Source organism: Colobus angolensis, unplaced genomic scaffold (genome assembly GCF_000951035.1).
Source record: "Colobus angolensis palliatus isolate OR3802 unplaced genomic scaffold, Cang.pa_1.0 Scaffold200, whole genome shotgun sequence".
Classification (NCBI taxonomy): domain Eukaryota; kingdom Metazoa; phylum Chordata; class Mammalia; order Primates; family Cercopithecidae; genus Colobus; species Colobus angolensis.
Window position 1 is genome coordinate 6,844,492 of NW_012115156.1, and position 16,048 is coordinate 6,860,539.

Below are 16,048 nucleotides of genomic sequence, written 5' to 3' on the forward strand. Positions count from 1 at the left end.
CTATTTATAAGTTAACTGTACTAGCCACTAGAGGGCGCACAAAAAAAAACTCAGGTTCAGCTGTCAAACGGCTGAGAGAGAGTGGAAGTTCCTCAGAGAGAAAAGCAGTCTTCTCCACAGATGTACTCTTTCACAAAACATATTATTTTCAGAGCCCCTGGCATGGACTGTTTGACCTTATTTACATGAATTGGTCAAAAGACCATTAACGTATATGCAACTAATTATACGGTATTAAATTTTCTCTCTGTGATATCTTCAGGCTTTTCTAGGTAAACATTTTTTAATACTTTTCTGGGATAGCTAATTTCTAGAGCCAGCAGTGAGGTCACTTAAAAGCTTAGAGCCACTCTCATTTTCTGAAGCATCAGCTGATTCATATCAATTGTCAGGAGAATGGGCAGGCAGGCAACCTAGAAGTCTGCTGCCTTGGGGAATTTAACAAGTGCATCCTGGGCACCTATTCTGTACAATACACCATGTCTTATGCTGCACAGGACACTGACAACAGTAACACCTGGCAATGCAGGTAAGATAAATTGATGTAGGAAGTTATAAGGTAAGAAGACAATGTCACTAGGCACTGTTAATATTGGCACACTATGGCCTGTGGGCCAAATACAGCCTGTGCTGTTTCTGTAGATAAAGTTTTATCAGAACGCTGCCATGCTCATTCTCTTACGTACTGTCCATGGCTACTTTCTAGCTACAACAACGTAGCTGAACAGTTGTGACAGAGACAGTATGGCTCACAAGCTGAAAATATTTACTATTTGGCTTTTTACAGAAGTTTGCCAGCTCCTAGAGAAAGGATGATAAAGGACTGAATCAGAGACATCCTTGAGGGAAGGAAAAGAAGAACAAATTGATAGGGTCTAAAGCACATGTGGGATTAAGAACTTTGCACAGCCTATAACATGTTCTGCCTACATATAAACAAGAGGAATTAGAAATCTTTGGCATAGAACTTGCTAGGTTACTAATGTTCTAATTTAAAAAGTAATGCAAAAGAGATATAAATGCGTTTCTTTTTCTTTACCTCCAACAAAAGATCAATTAGTGGAGTTTGCTTGCTGGCAGGGGTGAGACAGAGGTTGTCTATGATTAAGACTCGCATGAAGTCAAAAACGAACTTTTTAGCCGGGTGATTGGTCAGATATGTCTTGGTGCCCACATTGCAGTACTCTGATTGGCTCCTGTTCATCCCTGTGTCTGCTGCAAATGCTTTAAACTCTTCTGCTGGAGATCCAACTTCATCATCAAGGTCAGTCACCTAGTAAAATCAAGTGGAAAGATATGGTAATCACATTAGACCCTGCCATTTCTACCTCTGTGTTTCCTAAAAATAAAACTGTAGCAGCAGCGTTTTCCACCTATTAAGCTGTTCAGCACATTATTTCACTCTGCTTTACTCGACCCTTCCTTTCAAGGTAGTAATCTGGCACCATATGTCATGGTTATGCAACATATGGTGTTTCTGACTGACCACTAACAACATATCACCTTCATGTTGAATTATATGTCTACTGCGGCTAACTGCACTTAAAATATATGGAATAAAATGAGGATAACTATGTTTCCATATTTGAACTCTACCCCTACTGTGAAGTCAAATGTCACAGAATTTCAGATAAAAATCTGGCATAACGGTAGCATGTAAGGGCTGATCCATTTTTTATAGGTTAAAAAAAAAAAATTTAAAAAAACCAACAATACTAGTACCAATTTTGAAACCAAGTGACAGGGAGAGAGAGACTAGCAAAGAAATTATAAGACGCTGATGGCCAGACGCAGTGGCTCACGCCTGTAATCCCAGTACTTTGGGAGGCCGACGCGGGCGGATCACCTGAGATCAGGAGTTCGAGACTAGCCTGGCCAACATGGCGAAACCCCATGTCTATTAAAAACGCAGAAAAATTGGCCCGGCATAGTGGTCCATGCCTGTAATCTCAGCTACTAAGGAGGCTGAGGCAGGAGAATCACTTGAATTTGGGACGCAGAGGTTGCAGTGAGCCGAGATCATGCCACCATTGCACTCCAGTTGGGATGACAAGAGTGAAACCCTGTCTCAAAAAAAAAAAAAAAAAAAGATGCTGACAAGGAAAAGACACTGATATATTATTCAAGGTCTTTTTTTTTTTTTTTTAAACCAAAAATAAGGATTCTAAACATTATAAACAAGCCAGGGTATTAAGGTCATGTGTCATATTTGCCCTTCTCCTAAAAATCCCCACCACTTTAAAATAAGTACTGTACCTTTATACATGGAGAAAAATTAGTATAAAGAAGGTCATCTACCCAAGGTTCTAGAGTACATGGTGGAAATAAGAAGAAAAATCATGAAAGTTTGAAGTACTATGGAGGAATAACTATCTTTTGGGTGTGTTTTATCTATTTATTTTTAAACCTGTTTTATGTTTACAGTTTATTAACTAATCAACATCAACGTGCAAAAGTGATAAGTACAAGCCCCTGCAATATGGTTTTGTGTAAACTACAGCAGTTCATTTGTTTTGAAGTTATCAGTATTTATGTCAACTGAACTATTAGTTACTGTAATGAACAGTATTTAGACTCTAGGTTATGAAACTATCCATCAAGGCCTCTGGAAAAATGTGGTTCAGTGAATTTCCATGTGAATATATTTTCAAAGCAGGAAACAAGGCAGCATATGAAGATGTGATATTGTACATGCTAACACAATTTTTGGGCTTATTTTAAAGGACAAAAGAGTATCTATACATACTATATGTGATTATAATCTAGTAGTTTTTAAGTTAGTACAAAATATGCAAAATAAAAGTTTAATGAAAAAAGAAAAGTCAGGCAGAAGAAAGGACCAACACTTGCTTTTAACCCTATAATTTATTTGTAAAAGTTAAATCCAGCAAATACTTACTTCCTAAAATAAAAAATAAATAAATTTGGTCAGACTAGAGTTATCTTAATGGAAAAGAACATTTTATAACTACACAGCTGGCATCATGTAAAATAAGAAATGAATCAACTACTTGAAAAGGGAAATTACTAACAAGGGACTTACAAGAATATAGTGAATGAGAAAAGGAAGTAGAGTTCACTGTGATTTTAGGAGAAAGCAGAAGGAAACTGTGGGGAGCTGGGGACACCAGACAATAATGCAAGAGGTGATGTATAAAGTTATGAAACTGTAACTTGTTCAGAAGCCTAAAAGATTGTCAAAAAAAATCTGCTAACCATTGAAACAGACTAATTCCAGTTCTGACATTTTCCTCCCCCTTTCCTACCATCTCTGAGTAAGGGCGAATATTGAAGGGGAAGACCGTGGCTGCTAATGCACACAGGAAGTCAGGGCTCATCCACATGGAGGCAAGGTCTGGGACATTGTGATACAAATATCTGAAGAACTGCATTAGGGTCACAGGATATTCTCGGAGCCAAGATCCCTCTTCTTCTGATTGCCAAGGCTGTTATGGGGACATGAGAGGAAACACTATGTTAGAGTAATTGACACTGCTATAAATTATTTTAAAAATCCACTACTCAGTATTCCTATGAAACTGGATATATTGATGGTCCAAAACTCTATAAAGCACACATATGAGCAAACACACATGCCAAGAAATTTAGACACTAGCTTAAAAGAAATCCCCTTAGAAACTGATGGGATCATTGTCTAATCGTTGGATTACTCACAGGTCTGCTAACCATTATCAATGGTTTTGATTATTCATTATTATTACCATGAGTGTTGGTAGTACCAAAGTAGCTGTATTACCATCCATGTTGCCCCATCGTGCATCACGCTAGGAAGTTAGGAGTAAGATAAAAGGAGGGGAAATAACTTCACCTTTCTGAGCCTCACTCTTAAGCATTATGCAATACAACAATGATGATGATTAAAGAAAAAACACGAATACTGTATATTTGAACAATGTATATCTTCTGATATCTGCCCAGAGAGTATCTTTTAAAAAACTTTTCTTATGTTTTTGTAGTTGTTTATGAATAGGCACCAAAATAAGACTACTAAAACATTCTAAATTAGTACATCTAATGGTAATGTTCTGTTCTTAGATGATACCACAATAGTTTTGACTGAAATTAGATTTGTCAGGTACATGCAATTCAAGGAGTCAAGTTAATATTTCCTGTTTCAACACAATCCTAAATTATACAAACAAATCTGGTCATTATTCACCGTATTCCTGTCAGATCGATAGGAACATCAATTTTGTCTTTTACTCTTTCAATTCTTCATCTCTAAGTTAGACATAATTAGAGCAGAAGAAAAGCAAAAATAAAATCAAATGAAACTTGTATTGTTAACATTTCTGACCTCTAAAAGAAAGTGACTTTAAAAGTTGAAATATTATGTAATATTGTAATTGTAATAACATACACTACAAATATATACTCATTATACATGTATTCATTATTATATATTTTATTACATTAATAATATAAGTTAATACTTACGAAGCACTTATTATGTATCAGGCATGTTTATAAGTGCTTTGTGTGTATACACTATCTTATTAATTCCTCACAAATACCCTAAGAGATGCATTCTATTATCGCCAGCATTTTAAACACCAGGAAACTGAGGCACATAACTGAGGATAACAGATCGGAAGTACCACAGGTGAGATTTTAACCCAGGTAGGGCTTCAGAGTCCATGGTCTTAACAACTACACAGTGTGTTCTCACATTAGACATAACCTTGTCTAACATAAGAGTCTGAAGTTCCAGAGATCATGCAGTAAATAAGTAGTTATGTTACCAAAAAATTCCTCTATTTACAAAAAAGGATCCCAGGTAGGAGGAACTCTCGATAGGCCTGGGTATCTGAGTGAACTTACTGAATTCAGCATGCTGCGGAGCATTCCCAATAATAAAAAAACAGCTTCTGTGCACACGTTATGGATAGAAGAGACCACAGTTCCGCTGGAGGCAGGAACTCCGAAGATAAATGTCCAGATGGAATCCAAGTCAAACTGCAGAGGTGAAAGTGAGCAAATATTAGCCACCACTAATTTTTCAGTACAGACCCTCATAAGTTCTAATAGTCTAAAATTTCTTTGAAACTAGTTTTTTGTTGTTTTTAAAAGTAACCAATGATATAGACATAAAGAACTAGTACCCTTCCATCCTACATTTTAAAACTCATTTTTATAGATATAAAAAAATTGATTACTATGTATTATTCTGCATCCTGCCTTAGGTACCTATGTTAAAAACACTGCTTTCTACTTTTTTCCTAAAGAATATAATTTAGCCAAGAGATAAAATTATAGAACCAATAAATTTAAGCAAGATCTTTTAAACAAAGCACATTAAGCTCACTTCTTTCCCATTCTCAGCAATATTTTAATTTTAGATTACTTACAGATAAGACCTGATAAAATAAAAATTGAGACTTATTAATAGCAGGTTTATAAATAAACTTTATGACTATGGTACCATGGATACTGAAAAACTGCATAACCAATACAACTGCGCTAAGCATGAATCTGTATCTTGATTTAATCTAAGGGCACAGACTCAAGTGTTTACACTTAAAAGATTTTGTCATCTACTAGAATTGATTTGAATAGCATTTGGCATTAGGATGGAAGCATAGTTGAATCTAAAAGCTAAATTCCTAAGTCTTTGCAGTACCACAAATATAAGCTATATATAGACATCTTTAATAGTCTTCAATTAGAAGTCAACTAAAGTCTTACTGTTTTCCTAATGTTGATAATATCTATCATTAAGTAATTTTTTTTTCCCTAATCAGAATTTGCACTGAGAATCGTGTCACACCCTCTTGAGGAGTGATATTTAATTTATGGTATATAAGCCACTCCTTTCATTTTTAATTCTGCAGAAATAAATCACGTAACAGGCCGGGCACAGTGGCTCATGCCTGTAATCCCAGCACTTTGGGAGGCTGAGGCAGGTGGATCACCTGAGGTCAGGAGTTCAAGACCAGCTAGGCCAACATGGTAAGACCCCGTCTCTACTAAAAATACAAAAATTAGCCCAATGGGGTGGTGCCTGACTGTAGTTTCAGCTACTCAAGAGGCTGAGGTGGGAGAATCGCTTGAACTCGGGAGGTGAAATTTTCAGTCAGCTGAGATCACGCCACTGCACGGGTGACAGAATAAGCCTGGGTGACAGAATAAGACTCTGTCTCACAAATAAAATAAAATAAAATAAATCATGTAACAAAAGAGTTCTTTAGATCACCATTAAATACCATACAGAGTCTTTATGCATATATAATACACAGAGTAATCATATAGGAAAAAAATGTAAATAGGACAAAGGACTTTTTGGGAAAATTTTCTGTGGTATTTTCAAATTTTTCTGTCCCAAATCAAACCTTAAATGTGGGGAAAGTGATGGAATTGACAGTTGGTTTTACAGTGATTATCCATTATCCTACGGTGATTCTTTGGAATACATAATTTCACGCGCCCCTTGCTAGATAATTCCTACCTGGCAACCCTGCTTACTCCGGCAGCTGATGACAGGCACACTGACCTGCAGGTTCTCAGGCAGCTCACTAACTGGCTGCTGCAGAAACAATGCCATGAGGAGAAAATAGAGGGCAGGGACATTAGTGTGTTTAGGAAGGAATGACTGAAGGACTGGAAAACCAGGAAAATGACAAGCATCTCGGTTAATCTCCCTGACTGTCGATCTCCCACCAGCACTTCTGCCCACATTGAATCCTAAGAGAAGAGGAAATACAACAGGAAGTGCAAAATTAGCAACTGATAAACATGCTGCATTAACAAAGGAGAAAGCAATTCAGTATGTGTTAACATTTCTATCCAGAACATTCATATTACTATTGGCAATTAAGTATTCAATTGCTGAATTAATCTTCAGTCAAGTTTTACTTTACCATTTGTTTGACTTGAGCAAGCCTGTCTATTAGGATACAGGTTTTGAAACACAGTTGAGACAATAAGATACAAGGAGTTTGAAAATCCTTCTTAAGGTGCTATAAGTTCTACTTATTAAATGAAAGACCTCAGAGGAGCTATAGTGTTCTTGGTTTGTAGTTCCCTAAGAAAAAAGTGAAATCCAAAATACAGCCAAAATTTAGAATGCTACAAAAACGTAACTTAAAAATATCCTTGTTATAATACATTTTTATTTTTTTGAGACACAGTTTTGCAATGTTGCCCAGGCTGGAGTGCAATGCCATGATCTTGGCTCACTAAATCTCCACCTCCTGGGTTCAAAGCAATCCTCCTGCCTCAGCCTCCTGAGTAGCTGGGACTACAAGCATGAGCTACCATCACCAGCTAATTTTTTAACTTGTTATAACATAGTTAATATATTTCATTTGTCCTGAAAATCATGAAAAACTAGCTAACCTTAAATTACTTATGAATTTAGAGATAAGACCAAATGAGTAAGTAAAACAATCTTTACTCACAACATCATCTGTAATCTGTTGGAAAGCTGCTGGGCAGTGGGATGGCAAATCCAAGCCTGTTGTGGCTGCAGCTATCCACTGGCTGAGCTTAACATCCAGAATTCCCTCTAGAAACCCAGCTTTTAAAGGAGATGGCCAGTTCTTACTAATATAGCTTATGGCAGCAGTGTTTCTATCAATCTTGTTTCCTCTGTTTTATAATGAAATTCAGGATATACCCTAAACATCTGGTTCACCTCACACCTAGGGAGTACTCATTACACAGTGAATGTTGGTCAGATTTTCAACAGAAACTTGTGAATAGCAACCAATAGATGAAGAATTGATTTCGGTCTGAAGCAATTTGTATTTCAAATAGATATTTGCATTTGTTATTTATTCTTTAAGAGATGAGGGTTCACTCTGTTGCCCAGGCTGGAGTATAGTGGCGTGATCGTAGCTCACTTAACCTCAAACTCCTGGACTCAAAGGATCCTCCCGTCTCAGCCTCACCAGCAGCTAGGACTACAGGGACATGCGACCATGCCTGGCTGATTAAAAAAATTTTTTTGTAGAGACAGGGTCTTGCTATGTTGCTCAGGCTGGTCTCAAACTCCTAGCTTCAGGTGATCCTCCCGCCTTGGCCTCCCAAAGCACTAAGATTACAGGCATGAGCCACTGCACTCAGCATAGATAGACATATTTTTTTCAACTTCTTTTTTTCTGGAATGCTGCAAAGTACATATTACAACTACTGTTTTACATAATAAAGGAAAATTTTATGTCTACGTTGCTTTTAAAATATTTCATCCTAACCAATTCCTCAGTGTGACATGAATTAACTTCCAAAGTATGCTCTTCTAGTTAATAAAAAATTATATAGCAATTCAACAAGCTCTTTCCTGTATCATTCCTTAATCACAATGAATATGTGAGGTAGAAATTACTATTAGCATTTTTACAACAGAGAAAACAGGATTTGTTCAAAGTCACAATGTGGCATAAGTGGCAGTACTATGCTATGAAAACGAATTTCTCCATTTTAGAGTCTCTAAAATTATTATTTTCTTTGCCCTTATTAATGAAACTGCCACATTTCTGAAAGATTGGCTTAATTAGAAGATCATGCTGATTTTTCTTTATAGTAAATTCTAAATAAAATTATAAGAATAAACGATGTTTTGAGCTCTAAGAAATCAAAAGACATCTCAGCTACTCAGGAGGCTGAGATGGGAGGATTGCTTGAGCCCAGGAGTTTAAGTCTAGCCTGGACCACATAACAAGATCCAATCTCTAAAACATGAAAAAATTTTAAAAAATGAAAAAGAAACCAAAAGACATGAAGTGGTATTTTATACATTAAATAGGGAAATAGATTTTGATTACACTGCAAGTCCTAAAAAAAAAAAAGACAAAACTGGCATTATCATTTTCCTCTCTGAAGTCTCACATTATTTTTCCCTATAATTAATCTTAAGGAATATTTAATATACTACAATTAAGCATTAATTTAGATACAAGTTTCAGCTACATGAAAGATTTTTATGGCAGCCATAAAAAAAAATGAGTTCATGTCCTTTGCAGGGACATGGACAAAGCTGGAAACCATCATCCTCAGCAAAGTAACACAGGAACAGAAAACCAAACACCGCACATTCTCACTCATAAGTGGGAGCTGAACACTGAGAACACATGGACACAGGGAGGTGAATATCACATACTGGGTCTGTCGTGGGGTGGGGGTTAAGGGGAGGGAGAGCATTAGGACAAATATCTAATGCATGTGGGGCTTAAAACCTAGATGACGGGTTGATAGGTGCAGCAAACCACCATGGCACATACATATATATATGTAACAAACCTGCGTGTTCTGCACATGTATCCCAGAACTTAAAGTAAAATAAAAAAATGTATTTTTATAAAGAAAAATTTGACGAAAACCAATAAATGTGAATAAAAAAGTAAAAAAAAAATAGGTTGCTATTCCGTCAAGGAGAAATGAGCTTATATGTATACCTGTTTATATACACAAAAATGTGTATGTGTCAGATAGATAGTCAGGGAAAATTAAGTTAAGCGGGGTCAAATTGAAATTAAATTTAAATTGAATACCTAGATTTCTTCTTTGAAATAGGAGCAGCATATGCATGCTCACGCAAGTACCAATGAAGGACCAAAAGATTCTAATGCATGAAATCAGGTAGGTCAGATACAGTGAAAGTGATGCAGGACAGAAAAAGCACAGGACTAAGAAAAGACAGATTCTTAGACAGTATTACTGCCTCGCAAACTAACCTTATGTAGTTAACAGTCTTAATTTCCTAATTAGAGAAATTAATCCTTACTTTGTATTATTTAGGCTTATTTTCTAGAAAATAAAACTTATACGCGATCAAATATATGTCTGTCTCCAGAATCTTGAAGGACAAATGAGATTATATATGTGAAATAATTTTTCAAACCACAAAGTACTATTATAAATCTCAGGCGTGATTACTCCTGCTGCTGTTGGTGTTCCAAATAACCATTGCTGTCAATTAGCATTTAAACCTTGCATATTCAACAGAACTCACATTCAATTGTGCCTTTCATTATTTATTCTCCAGTAGGTATTATTAAGGCCAATAAACGAAACTTCTTACTACTAAAGTGTTCAAAACAATTATATCTGTAGATTAAATCCTTCCCCAGAGTTCATGTAAAATAGTGATATATTTTTTGAGCACAAAAGTACCTATGATGATCATTTAAACTGTATATTATAAACCAGACAATTTTCTTTAGAAATGATTTCACGGTGACATGGAAATGATATTACTTTTCCTTTATCACATACAAAGTTTCTTCAGACCTTCTTCATATATGAAATAACAATACGATAGTACTATGTTGAAAGATCTGTCTTCCTATGGCCGGGCACGGTGGCTCATGCCTGTAATCCTAGCACTTTAGGAGGCAGAGGCGGGTAGATCACGAGGTCAGGAGATCGAGACCATTCTGGCTAACATGGTGAAACCCTGTCTCTACTAAAAAAAAAAAAAAAAAAAAATTAGTCAGGCATGGTGGCAGGTGCCTGTAGTCCCAGCTACTCAGGAGGCTGAGGCAGAAGAATGGCACAAACCCGGGAGGTGGAGCTTGCAGTGAGCCAAGATTGCACCACTGCACTCCAGCCTGGGTGACAGAGCGAGACTCTGTCTCAAAATAAAAAAAAAAAAAAAAAAAAGATCTGTCTCCTATCACTTGCTTTCATGTTTGAATTAGTAGTACAGGCAGCACCTAGACACTGATACTTAAACTTGTTTTCTATAAATAAATTACATATTAAATTCTAATCCCTAGTTTTCCCATTGGACCAAGGTAAACAGATATTCTCAATATAAGCTTGTTAAGATCAGACATACAAAAATTAGACACGATTTACAAGGTAATGTTACATGACAAATGTATATCTAAAATTATTTAAGAACTGAATGACTTTGCCTTTCAATAAAAACACTACCTTCAAATATATACTTTCCAAAGTAACATTACTAATATAAATGGAAACATATGAGTTCAAATAAATCTAGCATAGGAAACTGCAATTTTCTAACAGTAGGTAAATGCTCAGTTGTAGGCTGAAAATAGCTATGGTACCAGTGAGCTTATATCCTTGTGTGGCAATATAACATAAATGTTAAAAGCATAGGCTTTGGAACTGAATAAAATGAATTTGGTTTTCTAATCTGTAAAATAGATATGATAGTATTTGTACCTCACAGACTGATGAAAGGTTATTACCTGGCAAGTGTTTAGGAACTGGCACACAGTAAGTACTCAAAATAAATATTTCTTATTATTATTAATTTAGTTCTACTGATAATTTGCTAATTATTTACTTACAGATCAGTAAGGCCTATATTACAAAAAGATCCTGAAGAATTCCCTGAGTTTTCAAATCTTAGTGTCTTATCTGTCTTCAGTTTGATTTGCCACTTAAAAGGCCTAATTTGAAATCTTCTAAGATCTTCATTCTATCATTAATTAAAATTAATATCTCCTTAATGGTGATCAAACTGCAGAGGATAAGTTTACATAAAATTTAAAAATAAAACAAAACACACCAGCTCATTTTCAAGCAGCTGACTAGAAAAGTCTCATACCTAATACAGTTCCAATCTTATTAGTTAGGACAGAATCTGTCTGTTCAAGCCATCCTCCACCACTGAGTCCTTCTTTAAACTTGATAAGAATAGACTGATTACTTAGTAGGACAACAAGAATCCTCATGGCTGCTGTAACTGTGGTGGAATGTAAGTGTTCCTCCATAAACATCATGATCCAGTCAAAACCCAGTGTCTTCACCAGTTCTTCACAAGCTCTATTCAAAGAGAGATGGATTTAAAAAACAAAAAACAAAATTACTTTCAGAAATTAGGATTTCAAATCAAAAAGGAAAAAGAAGACCGAGTTTCATTCTTGAGATACTATAAACTTCAGGGTTAAAAAAATCTATTTAAAGTCAATGGCAATTCCTTCTTTTGCCTAACATGAATTAACTAGTAGTAGCAACTGGTATAATAACTTTTAAAAATATTTACTTACTGCAAATTAATGCTTGTCTTTTCTTTAGATGTATAAATTAGTTTTAGCAAGATATCCAGAAGTCTATTCCTCAAAAGTATAAGATTAGCAGATACAAGACCTCCAAACTCCTCTTCAGTTCCTTAAATAAAAATAAATACATTAAATCTCCCTAGTAGATAAGTTAAAAGAAAATATACAACATAGGTCTTGGAAAGTTTACTGAAAAATATATCTCTCAGAAAACATTTTCTCCAGGACTGCTTTTCACCAACATGGACAAGAAAAAGGGTCAGTTAAATATTTCTCTGTAGAACTCTGAAAATTGTTCATTTACATTTGACATTTCCTAAACTAGTGATAATAAGGCTGTGAGATCTTTTTTAATATTCCCCTTGCCTTCCCAATAGGGGGAAAGTCATCAAATGAGGACCATGTGAATAAAAATAATAATCACCACTGACTCTCAACCTCTCAAATTCTTAAATTTTAGTTTCTTTTTTGAAAGATACAGTTAAATCTACCAGATTTAAAAATTGAAAATAGAAAGCAAAGACTTATTCAGTAAATGTAATAACATAAAGAAAAGTTAGAACTGAATAGCGCAGAAGAAAGGCAAAGGCACACAAACACATAAAAGAGAAATTAGAAAAGAAAGGAAGTAACGGAGCTCAGACGTTCTCAGATAGTACTGCAAGTACACAGAATTGGGCATCGACAACCCAGCGTTCTAGGCCCAGCTCTACTCCAGCAGAGCTATGTGTTACTGAGTCACAGACCTCACAGAGCCACACCTTTTAATGCACTTTGCAGATACTGCCTTTCTTACAAATTAAAGGGTTGTGGCAACTATACATACAGCGAGTCCAATCAGGCCATTTTTTTTCAAAAGCATGTGCTCACTTCATGTCTCTTATTTTGGTAATTCTTACAATGTTTCAAACTTTTTCATTATTATAATATCTGTTACAGTGATCTGTGATCTTTGATGTTGCTATCATAATTGTTTACAAGTGCCACAAACTGTACTCTTATAAGACAGTGAACTTAATAAAAAATGTGTGTTTTGACAGCTCCAACTGGCCATTTCCCCATCTCTCTCATTCTTCTCAGGCTTCCCTATTCCCTGAGACATAATAGTATCGAAATTAGACTAATTAATAACCCTACAATGGCACCTAGATGTTCAAGTGAAAGGAAGAGTCATGTATCTCTCACTTTAAATCAAAAGCAAGAAATGATTAAGTTTCAGAGAGGAAGGCATGTTGAAAGATGACACAAGCTCAAAGCTGGCCTCTTGTGCTAAAAAGTTAGCTAAGTTGTGAATACAAAGAAAAAACTCTTGAAGAAAACTGAAAGTGCTACTCCAGTGAACACACGATGATTTAAAAAAAAAAAAAAAAAAGTGAAACAGCCGATTGCTGATAGAAAGTTTTACCGGTCTAGATAGAAGACTAAATCATCTACAACAGTCCCTTAAGCTAAAACATAATCTTGAGCAAAGCCTGAACTCTCTTCAACTCTATGAAGGCTGAGAGAGCTGAGAAAGCTGCAGAAGCAAATTTGGGGGCCAGGTGCACAGGCTCATGACTGTAACAAAACATGAGGGAGGCTGAGGTGGGAGAATCTCTTGAGTCCAGGAGTTCGGGACCAACCTGGGCAACACAGTTGGACCCCGTCTCTAAAAAAATGAAGAAATGAACTGGGCATGCTAGCACACACCTATAGTTCCAGGCACTCAAAAGGCTAATGTGTGAGGATCGCTGCAGCCCAGGAGGTCGAGGCTGCAGTGAGCCATGATTGTGCCACTGCACTCCAGCATGGGTGACAAAGTGAGACCCTGTCTCAAAAACAAACAGACAAAAAGAAAAAACAAAGAAAAGGTGGAACTAGAAGAGGTTTAACGAAAGAAGCCATCTCCCTAACAAATGTGAAAGATGAAGCAGCAAGTGCTGATATAGAAGCTGCAGGAAGTTATACAGAAGATGTAGTAAGATAATTAATGAACATGACTACACTAAACAGCAGATTTCTCCAACAGTCTTCTCAACAGATTTTTTCCAACAGCTTCCTATTGGAAGAAGATGCCATAGCTAGAAGGGAGAAGTCAATGTCTGGCTTTAAAGCTCCAAAGAACAGAGCTGACTCTTGTTAGAGGCTAATGCACCTGGTGACTTTAAGTGGAAGCCAATGCTCATTCATCATCTTGAAAATCCTAGGGCCCTAAGAATAAAGCTCAGTCTACTCTGCCTGTGCTCGCTAAATGAAATAACAGAGTCTGGATGACAGCATATCTGCTTACAGTATGATTTACTGAATATTTTAAGCCCACTGTTTGGACCTACTGCTCAGAAATAAAGGTTCCTTTCAAAATACTACCAGCTCATTGACAATGCACCTAGCCATCCAAGAGCTCTGATGGAGATGCACAAAAAAGTTAATGTTGCTTTCATGCCTGCTAATACAATATCCATTCTGCAGCCCATGAATCAAGCAGTAATTCTGACTTCAAATTAATTTCAAAGTTTTATTATTCAAGAAATACATTTCTTAAGGCTCTAGCTGCCATAGACAGTGATTTATCGGATGGATCTGGGCAAAGTAAAGTAAATCTTTTGGATAAAATTCACCATTTTAGATGCCATTAAGAATATTCATGATTCATGGGAAGAGGTCAAAATATAAACATTAACAGGAGTTTGGAAGAAGTTGATTCCAACCCTTATGGATGACTTTGAGGGGTTCAAGACTTCAGTGGAAGAAGTAACTGCAGATGTGGTAGAAACAGCAAGAGAACTAGAATAAGATGTGAAGCCTAAAGATGTGACTGAATTACTGCATTCTCATGACATAACTTTAACAGATGAGGAGCTGCTTCTTATGGATGAGCAAAGAAAGTGGTTTCTTGAGATGGAATCTACTTCTGGTCAAAATGCTTTGAACATTGTTCAAATAACAACAAATGACTTAGAATATTACATAAACTTAATTGATATAGCAGTGACAGTTTTTGAAACGATTGACTCCCATTTTTAAAGAAGTTCTACCATAGGTAAAATGCCATCAAACAGTACTGCATGCTACACAGAAAACTTCTGTGAAAGGAAGAGTCCATTGTTATAACAAACTATGTTGTCTTTTTTTGCTTTTATTATTATTTTTAATTGACATATAATTGTATACATTCATGGGGAACAGTATGATATTTTAATACATGTGTACCATGTGTAATGACCAAAGCAGAATAATTAGCCTGTCCATCACCTGAAACCATTGTTGTCTTATTTTAAGAAATTGCCACAGCCACCTCAACCTTCAGCAACCACCACCCTGGTCAATCAGCAGCCAACAATATCAAGACAACACCCTCCGTCAGCAAAAATTACGATTTGTTGAAGGCTCAGATGATTGTTAGCATTTTTTAGCAATAAAAAACTTTTAAGTTGAGTTATATACATTTTTTTAAGAAACAATGCTACTGCACATATAGCAGACTACAGTATAGTGTAAGCATAACTTTTATAGCGCTGGGAAGCCAAAAAATTTATGTGACTCACTTTATTGTGATGTTAGCTTCATTTGCAGTGGTGTGGAACTAAGCCTGCAATATTTCTAAGTTATTCCTATACTTTCCTTCTTTCTAGAACTAAGGTTCAGGCTAAAGTTTCAGGGTTACATATTTCTACTTGTTTGGGGCAATGTACCTTTAAATTGCCCTTTAAAATGCTAACTTAGTACCTTAATCATTATGGGTACTTCAAGCTACCAAAAAGAACCCAAGATCCTCCCTCTTTTAAGAAGACAGAGACTGGTAATTGTCTTATCAGAAGAATATCACAAAACTTACATTACTCTAAGAGCTACTTCCTTTAAATTTTTCTACAATAAAGTAATAATCTACCCAGAAATTTAAAATTTTATCTTTTATGTCTCCTTTTCTTACTGCCAGTTTTCATTTTTTAGAACATTATATTATACTCAATAAAGTCTTCAGTGCATATCAAATAAATAACAAATGTCATATACTAACAAGACTAGCAATTTGCTTCTGACTTTATTATTTCAAACGACAATAAGCTGATGATGAC

The 16,048-nt window shown here is 35.9% G+C and overlaps 1 protein-coding gene across 2 annotated transcripts in view; it reads right to left on the reverse strand.

Moving 5' to 3' along the window:
* The window catches only part of WDFY3 (WD repeat and FYVE domain containing 3), a 273,196-nt gene that overhangs the window by 79,535 nt on the left and 177,613 nt on the right, over nt 1-16,048 (reverse strand). For both annotated transcript variants that reach the window (XM_011941788.1, XM_011941789.1), the window contains 6 exons: nt 11,982-12,102; nt 11,540-11,757; nt 6,467-6,702; nt 4,843-4,977; nt 3,267-3,446; nt 1,040-1,273 (listed from right to left, as the gene is read on the reverse strand). In XM_011941788.1, coding sequence (XP_011797178.1) covers nt 1,040-1,273; nt 3,267-3,446; nt 4,843-4,977; nt 6,467-6,702; nt 11,540-11,757; nt 11,982-12,102 — 1,124 coding nt within the window. The remainder of the gene's footprint in view (nt 1-1,039; nt 1,274-3,266; nt 3,447-4,842; nt 4,978-6,466; nt 6,703-11,539; nt 11,758-11,981; nt 12,103-16,048) is intronic.